Consider the following 21,376-nt stretch of genomic DNA (forward strand, 5'->3'; position numbering starts at 1 on the left):
TGATGTTTGCATCAGTAAAAGAATATCACCCAGTTTTGTCTCTTCATATTTAATTGTATATAAAGATGGTTAGATAATTATGTTGTTACTCCCACTGCATGAAGGCTTGCTACATAAAGTTTCCTAGGTTTTAAAATATTTCTCTGCTGATTTTACTTATTTATTTTTATTTTTTATATGTTAATGTGTGGTTTTTCTAATTTGCAATATTAAGTCACTTCCCTTCACTTTTATGTAATATTACTAGGCAAATTTTCTTGTTATTAACCTAGGATTGGGGCTTTCCACCCCATATTCCCCTCACTTGTAACAACTGTAGTGAGAAAAAAAGTGCTGTAGTAACCCTGGTGTGTACGGAGTGGAGTCCTGTTGTAATGGCCGTTTTGACAAATGAATAGTTTTTCTTAAAAGTAAAATTTTATGTAATAGTCAATGAAATGACAGAGTCAGATTAAAGTTCAGTTAATGCTTGATATCAAGTAGTCTTGGTTGCAAGAAACTGAAGCCAAATACTGTACTGTAAAGGGAACATAAATGAAAATGTAGATGTAAGGGCCACTATAACGGGATGGAAGTTTCCCTCATAATGGGTGTATCGTAGTAACCCTCCAGCTAGTGTGTGTGCCTGTGTGACTAACCGAGGTTGTGCCGCAGATCTCTCAGGAGGAGCGTAGAGGGGTGCCTAAGGAGGAGCTTCTCGTAAGTTATTCAGAATTGTAAACTCTTGTTATGATAAAGATAATCCTGGTTTATTGGGTGCCTTGTTGAAGCTGCTGGTGGTGAGGGTGTTCTTGTAGTAGTGGTGTGCTCTGTATGTTCACTTCTATGATTATTGTCTTTGACTGTGCAGCAGATAACTACATGTAGACATAGAGAAACTTTTGAAATGCATCACAAAATTTGTTGTTATTCAGCACCACCATTTCTTTTGGTGTTATGAAATTTCTATCATACATTAAGAGAAGTTAAATAACTCAGAATATGCTGAATGAATTCGTCAGTAAATTATTGAGCGTGCATGTGCACATATGTGAGTGTGCATGTGTATGTATGTATGTGTGTAATACTGATGATAATGAAAGGGTTATTGAAAAGAAATCATCTAGAAGCAGAAAACTTGCATAAGACATTAGGGTACATTTGTTTGTGTGTGTGAGGGAGAGAGAATTTATTTATGTGCATGTGTGCTTGCATGTGTTGTAATATCCTTAATTAGTCCAAGCTGATACATTGTATCGTGTAGTCTGCCTTGTCATCCAACCTGCTAAACAGTCCCGTTTAAAGTGAAACTTGCCCCACAATGTGTTTGATACCTTTGATTTAATGGAAACTTTTTGTGCGATGTTATTCATCTTTCAAGCCTTTTCATGCTATAATGCAGTCTTGTAGTCAAAATAATTTAGTTTATAAATTTTGTAAATTTCGCTTTTGTACTCAGTAAATTGGTGGAATAATTGTTGAATATAGTGGAGGAAAATAGGAGGGTAAAAAAAAAAGTATAAATAGATAAATCATGGGTTGGGTGAATTTCAAAGAAAGACGGTAGTACCTGTATGTGAAATATACCATAATTAAATGGTGAAGACAAAGGTTTAGTATTAAGAAGACTTTTACTTTATTGGGATGATAATCACAGCTATGATTTGAGAGTGCAAATTAAAATACACATATTGCTGCAACTTGGAGGGACGTGAACGTGTGTCAAGGGCCACTTTATGCTTGTTACTGCTTTTCTTAGTAAATCATGCTAATAATGTGCATAATTTTACTGAGGAATGGTGAGATCAGTTACCTGGCTTAACAAGCTGTCTGTGAAGATACTTAGTAAATTATTGAGTCTTAAATCTGGAGGTCAAGAAACAGTTAAAATTTGGAAGAAGATAAGTTGTAAAAAAAAAAAAAATATTGGGAAGTAATGAGTTGATGAGAGAATAAGAATATTTATACAGTCTTAATAAAGTGCTGACAGAGAAGGCTGAGGAAAATAAAAGATGTGGTAGAAGGATGCTAAAGCAATGTTTATGGTACTTGTACTGTACTCGTGAAGCTGTGAGATGTTACTCATGAGAAGTAATCGTGAAAATGCAGAAATTAAATACCATATACATTACTTAGATAACCTAATTTTACAACTAACAATAGGATGTTCTTTTTATGGTGCTTCACTTTATCCACCAATTAATAAGTCATTCAAAATATAAAAAAAAAAATTTAGTTGCTATATGTCCTAAGAATTATTTTCTGACTATATTTTTATTAAATCAACAGCATATCATACACAGCTGAGAAAGAGTAATAGTCCATAATGATTAAATCTTAGATAATGAAAATGTTGCCTTGGTGTAAGAGAAATTGGTGCTGTGAGAGTCATACACCTTGTATCTTACTGCTGTTCAGTACCATAAGTATTATTTTGTTTTTAAGAATAAATGGACGTAGATTGTATTCCTCTGTCGCTTCTTTAGTATTTTTTTAACTTGCTTGTGCATTTAAGTTTTTATTACATCCACCTTCTTTCCTTCTCTAGATTATGCTTTTAAATTTATTTGTATTGTGTTCTATGTATTATGCTCTGTACTGTTTCTTTTATACCTTTGAAGATCTTTGTTACACTCGAGCAGACCTCAGGTAATTTTACTATGATGCATTATCGTAAAAATTTTATTCACTCTTAAAGTGGAAAGGACAATCATGAATTTTTTTTATGTAACTAATAACTCCCACTAAAATTTTTGTGCATAAATTGGTTTTTGTGTATGTAATAAGTGTTTCAGATTGATGTCTCCTATTTTGATTTTAGATGTACTGTACTTTATAAAGAATTGATTCAGAGTTTTGAATATGAGGAATTTGACCTAAAGTAATTTACTCTTCTACCTTTAGGGCAAGTACGAGGAGGTGGAGCGATACTATCAACGAGCTTTAGAAATTTATGAAACTAAATTAGGGCCAGATGATCCTAATGTTGCCAAAACCAAGAATAATTTAGCATCTGCATACCTAAAGCAAGGCAAATACAAGGAAGCAGAAATTCTATACAAGCAGGTGCTGACTAGAGCACATGAACGAGAATTTGGTGCCATTGATGGTGAGCCATATGTTTTTTATGGTTTTTTTATTATGTTGACAATAATTTCAACATCTTAAGCAAACTCTGGTGGCTTTACAGGAGGCCATCCTTAATGAAGAAGCTAGTTATTACTATCCTGTGTGACATTCCTACTCTTGATTGATTCAATAGGATTGCTCCCATGGGGTGTATAAGCTAAGCATAACACATTCAACTTACAAGTACTGTACCTCCTGTTCCTAGCTGGCTTTAGTATAAAGATTCTTGGTCCCATTATATACTGTAGTTGTAAATAGCAGATTGGCCATTTTTGGGCTTTGCAACAAAATAATATGGTTGGTTGGTACTGGAAATGTACTGATTACTCTATTTGGCCCTTAAATAATGAGAAATGACTTTCATCTTCTCAATTCTCTTTTATTCCCTGCTTTTATTATCTTTATAAACATTATACTAAATTTTTCCACACACACTTGAAGATTTCATAGATAAATAATTATGCAGGAATTTTAAATATTTTAAGTAGTATTGTGGTGCTAGATAATTGATTAGCACCCAGAAATAATGACCAACATATCTACCTTTTGTTATGACAAAGTATTTTCAGTAAATTTGGTTAATAGTGTAATGTTTGTAGAAAATAAAATCCATTTGCATAAGAATAAAGATACTGTCACCGGACTTAATACTTATGTATATTATATTTATTTCTTGCAGGTGATAACAAGCCCATCTGGCAGGTAGCTGAAGAAAGGGAGGAAAACAAGAACAAAGTGAAGGACTCTGCACCATATGGGGAATATGGAGGCTGGCATAAAGCAGCCAAGGTGGACTCCCCAACCGTTACTACAACTCTGAAGAATTTAGGAGCACTATACCGCCGCCAGGGCAAATATGAGGCCGCAGAAACCCTCGAGGATTGCGCCATTCGGTCACGTAAGGAGGTCAGCTGATATATCCCTGACCCACGATTGAATAGATGCTGATAACCGATTACGTTTTTTGTCACCGCTTTTAGTTTTATATTCACCTATATATACATAGCTGTTCTGAAAAAGATGATGCACAGAATATAGCCATATTAATTAATTTTCCCACAAAAGCAATCTCCCTCTGATACAATGATTTGGATGGACATGTAAGTAATAGTTACTTATGATTAAAATGCCATTGATGTAATGGGTCTTTCTTATGCATTTTTTCTGCCTTCAAAACTTACTGAATAATTGTAAATACAAGGTTGCAAGAGCCTTTGACTTCGCATGCTGAAATAGCACAAGGATGACCTGATGCAACTCTCTAGACGTGGTTGGTTATCAGTGTCTGTCTGTCTGTCTGCCTTTGCTCTGTGTGTGCTGGGATATTCACTGCAAATAAGGACTGATACCTCTTAGGAGATTTCCTCCTCCCCTCCCTCAACTTGTTTTCCCCCAATAAGTGGTGTTTTTATTTATTTTAATTTTTAATTTTTTTTGAATGGTATGACTTAATGCTGATCATAGTAACCCTGAATTATTTACCTTCCATAAAGAAATATTGTACTTGAGATTATTTTATTTATACTTATTTCATTGTATGAAAAATGTTTTCCATTTGGTTATATTGCACTTACAAGAGTCACCATTAAAGTTGTCTGACTATTGCTATATCAAGAAATACATTATATTTCACACATATCATTATAAGATTATTTTTAACAGATTTTTTCCCCATATATACTAAAGCGGAAGTCACATGGAATGTATCCTTTAGTTTTTGATCACATAAAATGAAAAATCAGTGTTCATAAAATCCACTAGAGAAATTGATGATTCAAGATGGTTTCATAAACTAATGGTCAGGCAGCCAATGATGGTATGAGGGGAATAACGTAGCTGCTGTGTTGTGATGAATATTTTGTGATACTGTGCCTTTGTGTGTGTTTCTGGGGCAATTGTTGCTTCTTCAGAAGGGTAAATATTGTTTGGTTGAAGTATATCTTTAATAGAGGATATTACTGTGTACTAGAATAGAATACAAAATGATCATTGAACTGGTATTCTAAATACTTTCAAGAAATTTTAAACTACACATCCATTAAACAATATTTATTCTTGATATCCTTCTGGTATGTCCATGTATTTGGGTGTACTAGCATGTTGCTATGTGTGCACCAGTGGTCTAATGAGTGTGCGTGCGCGCATGTGACTGTGCGCGCCAATGGTCCTTCAGGCCGTCAATCTGGTCAAGGATGGGATGACCCCAGAGGGCAGCCGACGACTCTCAGCCTCGAAGGACAGACTCCGAAGGGGGTCGCGAGAGTCCCTTAACTCCGCTGATTTTGATGCCAACGACGATGTAAGTAGATCACCACACTCCCATACTCACAATAAGCGCACACTCACACGCACATAAGTGGAAACTGTCAACAAATAGAATTTTGTGACTACAACTTCTCCAAATATCTTGGATTATTGGCCAGTCATGACTGATCCAAATAAAATGTTGATGTGATCACAACTAGGTTTTTATATATATATATATATATATATATATATATATATATATATATATATATATATATATATATATATATATATATATATATATATATATATATATATATATATATATATATATATATATACAGTATATATATATGGGTGTGTGTGTAGCAATTGTAGATTGGATCAGTAGGGAAATTTCTTCACACAATTATTCTTTTTCTTATAGCCTTGACCAAAGTAAGTGTTAGTGTGTGCCTCAATCCCAGGGTTGTCTACTTCTTTGAGTAATACTCTAATAGAGAAGAGTTGTATATTTATCACCTGGCATGCTTTGCTCGGAAGGAGTGCCTCCCTGGGTGCTTGTATGGGAGGTGTGCATTCAGATCTAGTGCAAGCAGTGCGTGGACACTTCACAGGATGGCAGGGAAGTGCACTCAATGTTCTACTGAACCTGGACTACATCCTATACTCCAACTAGGTCATACAGTATATGGAGCTTCAGCTGTTGCAGCCTTTAAGATGCTGGAGTTCCCATAATTGAACTATTTGTTTGCTTGCTTGATGTAGGTGTTCATAGTGTCAGCCATGGCATAGGTAATTTTTTTTTAAATCCATTTATAGGATGTGAAGAAAAATCCTTTGACAAAAAGTTTTTACATTTTTAGGGCATGTTTGTATTGCTGTTGGTCTTTTTCTGATGTGCTCTGACTGTGATACATGTTCTTGGGTGTATTTTGCTTTTCAATCCTCCCAGTCAGTGTAGCATTTGTGTTTGTATTTACTGTATCCTAGATGTCCTGTTTCTTAGCTGGTATCCAGTGATAGTCACACTACATATTATTTAAACCTACACAGATATCTGCATTGTGCTTGGTGCATTTTGTATGAGATGAGTGTTAATTTAATATTTAATTTTGAGTTACATTTTACATGTATGTAGTGCTTAAAACTAAAGATATATGAATGTAGATAGTGGCTAAGTTATGAAAACTACTTAAATTCAGTAGCATCGTAGTTACACAAGGTTATCTTGAAATGAATTTCAGGGAAGTGAGATATTTAAGTGTTCCATAAGTATTGGATTTCAGACTGAATACAACTGCTGAATAACTTGTGTGCATAATTTATTGAAGATTTATTTATGATTTTTTTTTTAGATCATACTCTGGAGTAAAGTACATATTTATATGATTTGAGTTGCATATTTTAATATCTGGATACCTTTCATTGTGTATACACTTGATATGATCATATTATACCATTGTGGTCCTAATGATATACCCTTATGGTTCTGGTATATTATTATGGTCTTAAATTACCATTGTGGTTCTGGTGTGACCATCATGGCTTTGATGTACCATTCAAACATTTGTCTTTTGAAGGGATCCAGTTACGAAATATGAATAACATACAGGCCAGTCTAGAAAAAAAGCAGTGATTGTTTGAATTGATATATTCTGGTTACTTTTTGGATGCACACATCAATATTCAAAAATTGTTAGAAAATATTTTGAAAATTCCCTTTGTGTCTCATGCTAGAATTTATGGTGGTATACTCTGGTTGGTCAGAATGAACGGGGAAGATTCTACAGTTGCCACTTTGCACTAATAATGGGAAAGTGTCTTGGTTGTTACATAGAACACATTTCTTGGCAACGTTTTAAATATACTTATTAATCCCATTTACTGCCGAGGAACTGGATATATAATTGTAAGGCTATTTTACCAAAGTACACCATTCTACGAGTACAATACTGCTGAATGAATTTATGCCTTCAAATCCAGAGAAATATCTCTTCGTGCAGTGGTTAATATGTATATATGAAGAGTTCCTCTCTTATAATTTTTGTGTTGGTAATCAATTTTCTTGTTGCATATTACTTGTGGATATAAACATCAGATAAAAATTTTTCTTTTGGTGTTTTGACAGGTTGTACAGTGGTAAAATTGTTTGGAGAGTGGACTGGTTTATAAGAAAGAGTTAATTTTAATGACATACATTTCAAAATGCAGCTCGAGTGAAATATTGTAGTATCCTACCCACCTTAATTATACTGTACATTGTTTCCAACAAGCTTACATTTGAGTACCGTTAAGTTTTTTGGTTGTGATTTTAAGATTTCTAAGGTAGAATGGATTTTTTTAATGGCAGTTTCACAACAAAATGTTGAAAATAATAGTCATGCATTGTGAGATTTAGGTTGAAAATATTTTTCGTTAGTTTACAATGTACAGTATTGCCTTCATATTAATGATGTGGCAAAAAATATGCCCTGTATATGCATGATAATGGTGCATTCAGGTTAGCAGCTTAGACTAAAGTTTAACTGGAGTCATTTACTCAGTAAACATAGGTAAGGAATACTGAATTTTTAATCATAAAGTCCTGAAATATAAATAATGACAAACATGTTAAAAAAAAAAATATTGTGATGATTAGGGATTACCGATACCAAAATTTTTGCCAATACCAAAACTCCGCTACTTTGAAACGGCCGATAGATACCAATACCGATACTAGTAGAAAATTAAAAAATTTTCAAGCTTAGTAACAGCTAACTATATGTATGAGATAAGCTCGGCTGATTTAACAAACTTTAATTTTATTCGGAATGTGAAACATACATCTTCTCAGCACTTGGTGTGCAGTAAGACTCTTGGATCTCTTGCAGAAAGTGAAAAGCATTTGAAAATGTATTATTTCCTAAGCAAACTTTATTAAAAAAAAAATTATAATAAATATATATACAGTGAACCCTCACTTTACGCAGTCAATTGAACCCACGGCGGCCCGCGTAAAGTGAGAAACGCGTAAAGTGAACAACATAACATAAGGGATTAATTGAAATAGAGACCGGGCCGACCCCCAAACTCCACTTTTTCAGACACAATACCTACGTTGTAGTAAAAATAACTTCTTAATTTTATGATGGTATGCACACACAATTAATAATTAAGAGAACTATCAATAATATTCGGTTTTTTAACACTTACATTAGTAGAAAAGATGGCTGGGCACACGGGGATGATGGGTTGGTTCCGAGGCAGAGGGCAGATTATTGGCCCTCACCTGTATCACTTGTATCAATTGTATCACTATCCACCACACACACACACACACATATATATATATATATATATATATATATATATATATATATATATATATATATATATATATATATATATATATATATATATATATATATATATATACATATATATATATATATATATATATATATACATATATACATATATATATATATATGTATAATTAGAAAATTATGGGGGCCCCATGTGCATTCAGCTGACTACATTAAAGGTTAAGTGCTCAGTCACACTGTATCCATTCCTTATTATTTATTACTTTCACTGTACTGTATCCATTCATCATTATTCATTACTTTTACTGTACTGTATTTCATTGTAGATTTTTTATTAAAAAAATATATATATATATATATATATATATATATATATATATATATATATATATATATATATATATATATATATATATATATATATATATATATATATATATATATATATATATATATATATATATATATATATATATATATATATATATATACAAGTAGTTCTGCTATACTTAGCGATAATTGTGTTCTTGTAAAATATCGTGTTATAGAAAATCGCTAATAGAAATAACAGGGCTTATGGAGAAAATAGGGTTAGGTGCAGATTACTCGAAATCGAAAAAATTTAGTAGTTAGCCTAACACAAAGGATAGCACAGTCTAAATAAATGTTACATTCATATCTAATAATGAAATCATACAGTAAATGTAACACTTTACCTTGAAAAAATATGAATGTAACTTGATGGGGGAGAAGGGTGATTTTGAGGTTGATAAAATCGAGCTTCTCTTCAAGTGTTATATCCTTTCTTTTACGATCATCACCGGGAATTCTATCACCAGAACGCTTCTTGGAGATATTCTTCTTTACCATATTCACAGTTAATACCACAAAATTGGAGAAATAGTAAGCAAAAATCGCGTTATAGCAAACAAGCGTTCGGCGTTATAGCAGAACTCACTGTCTATATATATATATATATATATATTATATATATATATATATATATATATATATATATATATATATATATATATATATATATATATATATATATATATATATATATATATATATATATATATATATATATATATATATATATATATATATATATATATATATATATATATATATATATATATATATATATATATATATATATGGCAAAATTCTTACCAATTTATTGATGAGCAAACAAGTTCCAAAATATATACAATAACTCTTAAGTATAAATGGCAGCTTCTGATATAACTAAATATCAATATCAATATTCCAGTTCTTCAGTACATTTAAATAAAAGTAGCTAAAGCCAAATTAGCCAAAGATGTACTGCAGTTCTAAAACTTATATAAATCTAAAGATATAAGCAGTACAGGGGGGTATTAAGTTTTTAAAATAACATTTACAGAATGTGCACAAGTATGTTCATACTCATCCTCTTCATATGATCGCCTGCTGATGTGTACGGGGTTAAACTTGAAATTTACAGTATTTTATTTACCGGATTAATTTTTTACTTTCATTTACTGTATTTTGTCATTCAATTTCTCTTTTTGTCTTAAATTAAGAGATTTTAGATGCATATAAGGACTTTGGCTATTATATACTGAAATGGGATTTTAAACATTGTTCTGTAAGTATGATATTCACAAGCATGTGTTCTTACTTATGTACAAATCTGACTTGAGAACGTCCTCAGGAACGGAACCCGTTTGTAACCCAGGGACCCCCTGTATAGCTTGCTTCCTCTTCTCAAGACGCTGACCATTGCTCTCTGTAGGTTAACTTCATGCATTTTAGATGTTTCATCACAGTGGATGCCTTGATGAGAGTGAGGGTACTGCTGTGTGCAGAAAACTGCATCTGCCAATGCATTGGTTATGAACATTTGAAGAAATTTTATTTGAGTGATTATCTCGACCTAACGGTGGTCTTATGGAAAGTATTCAGTAGAGTAGAGAGCTTCCCAATCAGATTCAATTTGTTTGCATCAAACACAGGTAGGTTGGGGACTTAAATGCAGTAGATTGCAATGGCAGTTGTTTGTTCAAATATGCGCTCTAACTTGAAATTCATGCTGTTGCAACGAGTGGGGGACATCTTGTATTAATATTGTATATTGAACAAAGATAGAATCATTTATTGCCTCAAAGTTGCATTTCAAATCAGTTCACTCACAGTAAGGTCTGTCAAATATGTAATACTGGAAATGGATAGTTTTGGCTGCCAGAAAAGAAAATTAAAAATAAAATTCTGAAAGTATCGGCAGTATTGGCTGAAAATTGGCCGATACATCGGTATATCCCTAGTGATGCTGACAAATATCATACGATAACTAATTGTGAATGAGATTCTGAAGCACATGCCATGTCATATTTTTAATCTGTCAAGCTTTCAGTAATGTCTATATAGGCAATCCTCAGGTTCTAAACATAAGCATCTACAAATGTTTTAATTTTTGATCATGTTTCGGCCTTTCAAAAGTTTGTTCGGCTCATACAAACACAGCTTTTTTAAAGTACCGCCACTGATCAGCTAAATGCAGGAATTCAGACAAATGAATGCAAGAAAACAAACTGTGTGGGCGTACTGCACATTGCTTTTTCACACTAGCAACCTCCCAAAATGCATCTGCTTTGTTTGAGTGATGCCTTTCACATTCTCTGCTGTGTTGTGGTGTTACTATGATCAATTATTTGTTGAAAATTTTTGCTTTACTGCACATGTATTGTATTACAGTAAACCCTTGATAACTTGGCACATATGGGGCTCTGGCCCTGCCGAGTTATCCCAAATTCCGACTAATTTAGGCACTTCCCCCTCCTACAAAAATACAAGAAAAAATTATTGACCTATATAAGTGTACTAAATGCAAAAAAGTAACACTTACCAGCACTGCAGGCAATGGATGAAGCATCATAGTAGGAGACACCGATGCATGGCAGGTGATCCAAATATGACAGGTGACACAGATAGGGCAGGTGACACAGATATGGCAGGTGACACAGAGGCTTGGTAGGTGATGCAGGTGGCCAGATATGCTGAGATTTTCCCAGATAATTTTATATATCTCTGCATTTCCCGAGTTATACGAATACAGTGGTCCTTCGATTAACGAACGGTTCAATTAACAAAATTTTGGTTAACGAAATAGCTCCCATAAGGATTTTAAGTTCCATTAACGAACAAAACTTCGATTAACGACAGCCTTACGAGAAACACACTTTGTTGCGCGCATCAGCTGATCGGCTCGTCCGCCAATAAAGTACAAGGTAATTGGTTCTATGTTTACATTCGTTTCCAGTGGAGTAAATATCAAGAAAATTGTGCTCGTGAATATTTTTGCATTTTTTTTTATTAAAATTATTGGTCATTCTGAAATTTAGTTAACATATTGATAATATATACAGTATAGTACAGGGAACAGTTTTTGTGTGCCCTTCAGCTGATCGAATCGCCCACCAACGCTTCTCAGTTTAACTTTGTTTACAGTGGAGTGAACATTCAGTTTGTTGGTCTCTTGAATATTTTTGCATTTTTACAATAAAATTATTGGTCATTCTGAAATTTAGTTAACAGATTGATAATATACAGTGCAGAAATTATTGTGAAACATGAAGAAGGCATTAGAACCAATGCAACCAATGCACTCTGTAAAGAATGTGGCATGTCATCATCGACTGCCTCTACAATCAGCTGTTTGATATGTAAACAAAGCTGCCGGGAATACGACATACACACAGCAAAGTAAGTTAAAATATAATAATGTACTGTATTCTATTGTTTTTTATTTATTATTGTACAGTACTGTATACTGTACAGTACTGTATTTAGTTTATATTTAATGTTTTGTTAATTCTATTACCGGTATACAGTACTGTACTTTGTATGTACTGTACTGTATACTTTTTTTTGTGAGTTGGAACCAACTACCCAATATCCCATTAAAATAATAGATTCAGTTAACGAAATTTTCGGTTAACAACCAATTCTGTGGAACCAATTGTGTTCGTTAATCGGAGGACCACTGTACATTCCCGACCATATCCATGCCGAATTATATGGAATTCCGAGTTATCGAGGGTTTACTGCATTCTTACTTATATTCGCTTTTTCATTTGTTATTTGATAATTGTGTATTTGTGAATGTCTTCATATAAGAAAGCTAGTTTTCACTAGCACATGGGGGGGCCACTTGTTAATTACTTATTCGTATGGTTTCATTGTTTCAGTGGAATTTATTGATCCACTTTACAAACACATTTTCAGGAACACATTAAGCTCATAAACCAGGGATTGCCTGTAATTACAGTTCTTCATGTTTCTTGAGTTTGTAAAATTATGAAATTGTAAGTGCTTGTTAAATTTATCTTGGTAAAGAAATACTGCACAAGATCTGTGCCTTATCTTCAACAGCATTAATTACAAGCTATAGCATCTGACTAAAATTATGTAAATAAGAAACAGTATTATGTAATGAAAAAAATTACTGTAGATACTACTACACTACAGCTGCATAGAGAAGTGTATTTCAGTCAAACTAATGAATTCATATAAAGTAAATAAATTTTTTTCCTGCCACTTGGTACAAATTGTCAAACAAGACAATAATACGAAATTCCAACTACCGGGTATATTTTCTGCATCTAATATAATATTGTGCCTAATTGGATGCCATTATGATGTTTTAATCTTGTGGGCAGTGTGCAACTGGAAATCAGTCAATTGACGAAACCAAAAATTTTTGGGACCCAGTTTTGTATATACAGTACTGTACTTTGTATTCTATTTTTGCTAGTTCTAAAAACTAAATAGAATATGATTTATATTTTTTTATTTTTAAAAGGGAGAGTCTGTGTTCTAGACTCCAGTCACCTGCATCATTTTAGGAAAGGGCTTACTAGAGAAAGGATAGTGAAAATTCACTTGTGTGTGTGTTCACTTCAATATAGTTAGGTATGGAATAGGGTTGATGGACATAAGATTGTTAGATTTAGGTTAAGATATTTTTTCCCCTCCAAATAGTCAATAGGAGATGAGACATAACACATGGAATATTAAGAAAGTGGATCAATATTATAGACTTGGTTACTAAATTGCTTTTTAATATATTCAGGAGACTGACATCTTGAGGAAGCATTGCTTACTACATTCACACAAAAAATTTTGCTGGGCTGTGTCATAAGTCAGAGCTTTTTTGGGGGGTGGGGGAAATCTCATGTGGGACTTTTGAGTGAAATAAAGGTGACTGTAAATTGCATTAAATGAAGGTGACTTTATGGCAGTGATTTCTTCCCAGGCTTCCCCATATTCTCTAACTCAATTATAATATCACATGATGTCTCAAGTCATAGCTTTATATACTAAAATCGTATTGTTAATTGTTTATGTTCAAAGCACATGTTGAGTGATTCACATACAGTCATCAACACTTTAGGTTGAAAGCCCAGGGTGCCAGGACCCCTGACATGTGTGAATGAAGTTAACAAAATAAGTTGATATTCCCAAACAGAATCCCAGTCCTCGATAATAGAAGTGTGGAAGGTTCAGGCACATTAGTGTGAGGTTTTTTGGGTGTGATAATTTGGCATCAAGACAATAAACCAGGACAAACAACATCAGTTCTAGTCACACTAGTCTCCATGATGGCCACTATCTCACTCATCTCCTGTTAAAAGTTGTGTGCAACTCCAGTATTAATTTGCACATTTCACATATTTCTGGGTTTGACCACATATTCTTGGGTGTTTATTGTATTATTGTTAGTTATTGCAACTCAGTCCTGCAATGCCCCTTCATACACAGGTCTCGTGTTGAATTGCTCAGCCTGTTGTTAGATACACTGTAATTGTATCCCAGATATGGGTAGTGGATCTTAAACCGTTGAGTTAGATATTCAAGTGTTCATCACAGAACTTCATAATAATTTCCATTTTTAATGTAAGTTGGGGAGAACACAGGGTGTCCCACTTTGTGGGTAGTTGGATTTACACGTAATACTCTCTCTTATGAGTTTATTGTTTGCCCTTCAGTGTTTATCAGAATGTATGGGTGCCCCTCAGGGGGTTTGGTAACTGGTTAATTCTGGGCTTAGTCTGAACTTCCCCCTTTACTAAGTGGACATCCAATTCAATGTGAGCTTGTTCCTGGGCCTTTATCCAGATGTGCACCTGGAGGGGAGTACTGTAATAGGTGATTTCCTGGTAACTCTTCTAATTGATGTGGTTTGCTATGTTTACTTATTTATTCTTGAATTGTATCCCATTCATGTGATTAATTCACATATAGTTTGTTTAAACTTGTGGTGCTGGATTTCTATGGGGTCTGCATCTGCTTGTCTTTAAAGAGAAGCTGAGAGGTTAAATATGCGCTTTGTGAGATTGTGGGCTCTTTCTCCATGCTATTAATAATTGTAAAAAGTGCCCTGCTCAATATTTGTTGACCCTTTTCACTGTTTTCACCATACTGTTTGTGTAGATTGTGATAATTTACTTGATAGAATTTCAATGAATGAGAACCCTTCTGAGGCATTCTATTTATCTGAAAGGGTCTTACTCAACTTTTGCCTTTTCTCAGCAATATGAATGTAATGAATATGGAATATAGGCTCATTGTTCCTGAGGATAAGATTCTGGTGAATAAGGAGGTGGTTCTTCAATTTGCACATGCACTTCTTGTCTCAGGTAAGGTGGATGTTTCAGTTATGCTAATGGCTGGTCAAGGATTATCTGTACCTCTGTCCCAGAAAAATTCCATCTGGGTTTTGTGCTCAGCATCTTATTTTTCAAGGAGTGTAGGTCCACAGTGGGCTCCAGATGTATTGGAATGTGCATTTGCCACCATGAAGAATATCATCACCCTCTTTCTTGTTCTTGAGTATAATACTGTCATGAGCCAGTGTTAAGCCAAGCCAAGCCAAGCCTGAGGTCCTTACCCAAGAATCAGACACTGAGCTTTCAGCTTTAATTTTTTAATTGCCAGGAGTGGAAACACAACGATGGCCTTCAAGGTGAAATTTCTCTTTCGGTATTATAATTTTGATTCATTGTGTGTGTCCATGATTTTTTTTCTCTTCTATTTGAAATACTAAGGTAGTCTTCCTTATCAGTGGTCCATGAGCTCATGGCCTAAAAGGTATTGCATCCTACTTGGCCATCCTGAACAGCATGTCCCTTATGTCAGTTCATAGTCAAAGGGGTTGGGCTTCAGTAAGAACCAAAGAACCATTCAGTGCCAAATACCTAAATGAGCAGTTTAATTATCATGGTTGTGTGGCACTAGAGAGCCTATAAGGTGCATTAATACTTTCAAGTATGCTGGTTGGATATTATGGATCCTTGAAAAGGGGATTTAATGTTATGCCAGGATTTTGAGCATCTTGTTGCCTTTTACTGTACCTTTCCTTTTCTTGCTTGCTTTAGGTATAGGAACAGTGTGGCGTCTGAGAGTGGATACAGTTCTCGCCTCTAGTGCCGAGGGTTGGTGGTTTGATTCCTGGGTACTAACAGTCCTCTTAACTGTACTGTAATTGGATACCTAAATTTGCAGAGCTGGGGAAGTGAAGGCTGTCTAATGTAGTGCTGCACACTGCTTTCTTGCATTCCAAATGTTTATTATACTTAGTGTATTTTATCAATACTGTATCTAATGGTCAGTCATGCTTTTGAGACCCACTTTCTATTTCAGTTATATGAGTTACCAGAGATGTACTCAGGCAATAAATTATATTTTAAAATTTCATTTTTAGCTGAGAACAGATAAGATGACTCGAATCTCCTGCTTTGGGCACATTCTGGCGAGTTGGAACTGAGGTTGTTGATCTTGGATGGCTGTATAGTAGCTGAAGCATAATTATTGAGGAACACAAAGTGCTTGTGTGGCAGTGGAGATACTTAGACTTTAGTCTTGAATGTTAACAGATGACTCTAGACCTCCTCTTGCAGTGTTTGGGTTTATGGGAAGGAGTAACTTAATTTAGAAAATACTTTTTATAATTGGGTAATTTGGGAACTTAATACTTAATTATCTCCATTCACACCTGTCAGGGATCCTGGGTCCTTGGGTTTTCAATTTCTAGTCTATGATTACATCACTATCATCATCATTACTGTTTTATGGTCATTTTTGAAGCTTGAGTGGGTTAGCCGAGATTACTTGATGGCATGGTTTCCTGGTTGCTATCAGGCAAATTTGAAGCAATTTTTATAGCTGGGTGCCCTTATCACCAACCCACTTTTACCAAGTGAGAGCCTGGACATTTTATGTGGACTTGCAAGCATCCTCGTTGCATCAATGCCTTCCTATTTTGTTGCGCTTTTAATCTACAAGAGAGACAGTATCACACATGGCTTTCAGATGCATGTTCTGATACAGAACCCACCATGGTATTGGTAGGATAAGTGAGGAGATGGGAAATTTTTTAAAGTGACTTATTACTGCTGGTAACATATAGCACCATTAATGGCATGTGGTTGCTCCAAGATACTTGAAACAGAGCAGGTATAATATGCATATGTAGGACTCTGCTCCCATGTAGTCCAAGATACGTCCATAGGATTGATAGGGTTAATTACACAAAAGTACGAGTCGCTCAAGGGTCTGTCTTGAGCCTTATTTTGTTTATCTTGGTGACAGAGGCACTATCGTGAGATTTTAGGGGGTGGTCTCTTTGGGTGTTCATGTATTCTGATGACTTAATGTTAATAACAGATAGCTTTGAAAAAAAATAGTGGAGAAATTTAAGAAATGGTAGGATAGAATGAAGTCAAGGGTTATGAGAGTGAATTTGACCAAAACAAAAATACAGTAATGGATTAGTGGCATAACTGAAAGATGTGTGGTAGAAAGTGAAAAATAGCCTTGTGCTGTCTTTATAAAGGGTTGTTGGCAGTAATTCAATACAGTAGAACGCTTATTTAAAGAGATTCAATTTAATATTATTGATTTAAAGCGACACCCACAATTAAGGACTTTTTTTTTTTTTTTTTTTTTTAATTGGGCACTCCCTACATCCTTGTGTAAGGTGAAGCGAAGCGTTTACAGCCCAACAGGGAAGCATGCTAAGTTCATGCTTGCCTTTACGTCTCATGAGTTAAGGGCGTAGAAGCCTGAAGAGTCAAGGGCGTAGAAGCCTGAAGAGTCAGTGGTTTATGTCAAGTTATTGGAAGCTCCAACAGCTCCCTGAATACGAATTCGCAACTTTCGACTTACAACAGGTACCTACTTTACTGCTAGGTGAACAGGGACTAATGGGGGCCAGGAAGTAAGTCCAAACAACTTCCACCAGCCCGGGAATCGAACCCGTGACATCTCGCTTGCGAGGCAAGAACGGTACCGCTTTTACCACCAGTCCCCCGAATTAAGGACAATGTTTTAATTTACAGCGAATCTTTCCTATTTTGTGCGAGTCAATCTGGCGCATCATATTTTAAAATTCGCGCTTAATGCTTCTCTGGGCACGCTACACTGTCTAAAGGCCAAAGCTGTACTGTACTGTACATGTAATCAAAATAATGTACTAAATGATTACGTACTAAAATTTCTGTCGAGTACAAACTATAGCATGATTATATTCAAATTAATCACTATCTTTTAAGAATTCCAGCAATGTAAATTATATTCTCCCCGGTCACTTCTGTAACATTTTAGAAACAAAAAACTAAAACTCAATCTAAGGACATAAATAAACAAATAAACACTTCACTAGACCTTTGGCGCTAACTGTCAAACTTGTCACTGTCACCTCCCCTTCCTCCCTCCGTCCCTCCCTCTGTCCCCCCCCCCCTCCTCCCAGCCAGGGTTTGCCGGTTATACAGTAGACTAAGTTTTTATCTTATGTAATACAGTGGCCCCTCGGTTAACGAACTCAATCCGTCCCAGAAGGTCGTTCGTTAACCGAAATGTTCGTTAACCGAAACCATTGTTTCAATGGGTTTTTGGGTAATTGGTTCCAGCTCACCGAAAATTTCCTAAATTCAACAAAAATGGTAGAAACGTTCACTTACTTTGAGGTGTGTATGTAGAAGGCTCCTGGATGATGATGATGATGATGGGATTTAGAATGAGGGTGGAGGAGAAGGAAGAAGAGAAGGCATTGGGGTGGAAGAGAAGTCACCCCATGGTGCCATTTCACCCATAAAATTTTAGCTCTCTGGTTTAATTCAAGATTATTTTCTTTAAATCAACGTTGCACTGCATTATATATTGTCAATATATAAAATATATTTCAAAATGACCAATAATTTGCTTGGAAACACAGAAAAAAAGCGTTTAGTTGAAGAGAGTCTCAAGCAAGATGTTACCTCCAGTGAAAACAAAGAGAGACTGACGCCTGTTTGCTGTGTTAAGAGGCTGGATGCCGCGCATTAAACTAGTCGCTTTTCCTTCAATTTTGTTCAATAATTGTTAAAATGACTAAAAAATTTTAATATTAAACTTTTAAAATTATTGAATAGTATAAACTTCTTGATATTTACAAAAATAGTAAGGAATTTAAGCCCTAGAACTGATTAATGTATTGGCGGACTGATACTAAAGCTGGTTGCCCGGTCAGTGCAAGCGAAAACATGTTGAGGTCGGTTCGTAAGAAGTTCGTTAAGCGAATTTTTTTTCGTTAACCGAATTGAAGATCCTTATGGAAGGCAGTTCGTTAATCGAAATTACGTTAACCGAGGTGTTCGTTAAGCGAGGGGTCACTGTATCACAGTCTAAAGTTTGGAGAATATAATTTGCATTTCTAGAATCCTTGCAAGACCGCGAATGATTTGAATGTAAGCGTCATATATTTTGCACAAAAGATAAAAATTTTGGCCATTTGTAATTAGAACTAAACTTTGTATGTTTAATGCAAACTATAGCATGTTTATATTCAAATTAATCACTATCTTATAAGAATTCCAGTAATGTAAATCATATTCTCCCCGGTCACTTCTGTGACATTTTATAAACAAAAAACAAAAACTCAATCTAAAGGACATAAATAAACAAATAATTACTTCACTAGACCTTCGGCCCCAACTGTCAAACTTGTCACTGTCTCACCCCCCCGCCATCCCCAACTGTCAAACTTGTCACTGTCTCACCCCCCATCCCCAACTCAAACTTGTCACTGTCTCCCCCCCCCATCCCCAACTGTCAAACTTGTCACTGTCTCACCCCCCATCCCCAACTGTCAAACTTGTCACTGTCTCACCCCCATCCCCAACTGTCAAACTTGTCACTGTCTCACCCCCCATCCCCAACTGTCAAACTTGTCACTGTCTCCCCCCCTCCCCTCCCCATCATCTTTGCAGCCAGGGTTGGGTGGTTATAGGCTTACAGTTTTTATCTTATATAATATCACAGTCTAAAGTTAGGAGAATATAATTTGCATTGCTAGATTGCTAGAATCCTTGCAAGACAGCAAATAATTTGAATGCAAGTGTCACATATTTTGCACAAGAGATAAATATTTTAGCCCTTTGTAATAAAATTAGTTAAAACTAAAATTTGTATGTCTAATGCAAACTATAGCATGTATATGTTCAAACTAATCACTATCTTTTAAGAATTCCAGCAATGTTAATTATATTCTCCCAGGTCAGTTCAGTGACATTTTATAAGAGAAAAACTTAGTCACTCTTAAGGACAGATAAATAAATAAGCACTAGACCTTGGCATCAACTGTCAAACATATCACCTCACCTCCCTCCCTCCCTCCCTCCCTCCCTCCCTCATCTTCCCAGCCAGTAAACAGACCATTTCACATCCCTTAATTTGAGATGTGTTGATTTATGAGTTTCTTTTAACATTATACTACAAAAAAAAATGTTTTGTTTCTTCTAGGAGATGGGCTGAGGTGCATGTGGGTAGACTGTCAGTCTTTTTAGTATTTTGTGTTTCTCTCAAGTACCAAACTAAATTACTCCAATGAAACAACACTTCAATTTAGTGCGAATTCGGTTTAAAGCGACCTCTCTTGGAATGTATCTTGCATCCGCGTTACATCGACATTCTACTGTAATGTGCTTTGTGTGTGAAATGTGAAAGGTGGGTACACAAGGAGGACAGTAATGTAAGTTGCAGGATGATGTTGATTTTAAATGCATTGTATGTGTAGGTTATCATGCAGGCTTAGTAAGGAAGGAAAAGCACAATACATATTGGGAATATAGCTTTGAAATTTGTCAATCAGTTTTGTTAGTGGGGTGATTAGTTGAGTTTTTGAGGGTGTGAGCGATACTAGCTTAGATGTAAGAATCAGAAGTGGCCACAAGAAATTTTGAATGGGGTGAAGCGACACCCCGGCCAAAATGCGTTTTTTGATGGATATCACTATTTTCGCCCTTCCTGTACATGTTGGCATTGGATGTAACCCTCTAGCTAGAATAGAAATATGGTAGAAATTCCTTAAAAAATAAGGTGTGATTTCGCCTCAGGCTGGGAGCTGTGTGCTCAGTCAAAGAAGGTGGCAACATCCCGTTCACAGCGAGAGGAGCGCGAGCCAATGACAGCACGCCTCCCTCGGACCATACCCCCTGAGGCAGCCAATCGCAATGGATTTCCCCTTGCTATGTCACAGCTCCTCGACCAATCCGCACGCCCAGATGCTGCCTCCTTGTTAGTTTTGGCGCGTTGTATAGCATAAGGAGGTTCATTGTACTTTCTACTGCTATTTTTGATAATTTTTGGGCGTAACATTGGTGTTATTTGTGAGGCCAGGCATTCTGGTGCGG

At 35.3% G+C, this 21,376-nt stretch overlaps 1 protein-coding gene across 13 annotated transcripts in view; it reads left to right on the top strand.

The window, feature by feature from the left end:
- LOC121867167 (kinesin light chain-like) overlaps positions 1-21,376 on the top strand; it is a 120,205-nt gene that overhangs the window by 59,056 nt on the left and 39,773 nt on the right. For 5 of the 13 annotated variants that reach the window (XR_006089095.1, XM_042366933.1, XM_042366930.1 and 2 more), the window contains 4 exons: positions 655-699; positions 2,884-3,088; positions 3,788-4,014; positions 5,282-5,407. Coding sequence is in view for 9 of the 13 variants with exons in the window: in XM_042366933.1 (XP_042222867.1) it covers positions 655-699; positions 2,884-3,088; positions 3,788-4,014; positions 5,282-5,407 (603 nt within the window). In the remaining 4 variants the exon portion in view is untranslated. The remainder of the gene's footprint in view (positions 1-654; positions 700-2,883; positions 3,089-3,787; positions 4,015-5,281; positions 5,408-21,376) is intronic. The other 8 variants (XR_006089096.1, XM_042366938.1, XM_042366937.1 and 5 more) reach the window with 4 other exon arrangements.

Source organism: Homarus americanus, unplaced genomic scaffold, assembly GCF_018991925.1.
Source record: "Homarus americanus isolate GMGI-L3 unplaced genomic scaffold, GMGI_Hamer_2.0 scaffold6317, whole genome shotgun sequence".
Taxonomy (NCBI): Eukaryota; Metazoa; Arthropoda; class Malacostraca; order Decapoda; family Nephropidae; genus Homarus; species Homarus americanus.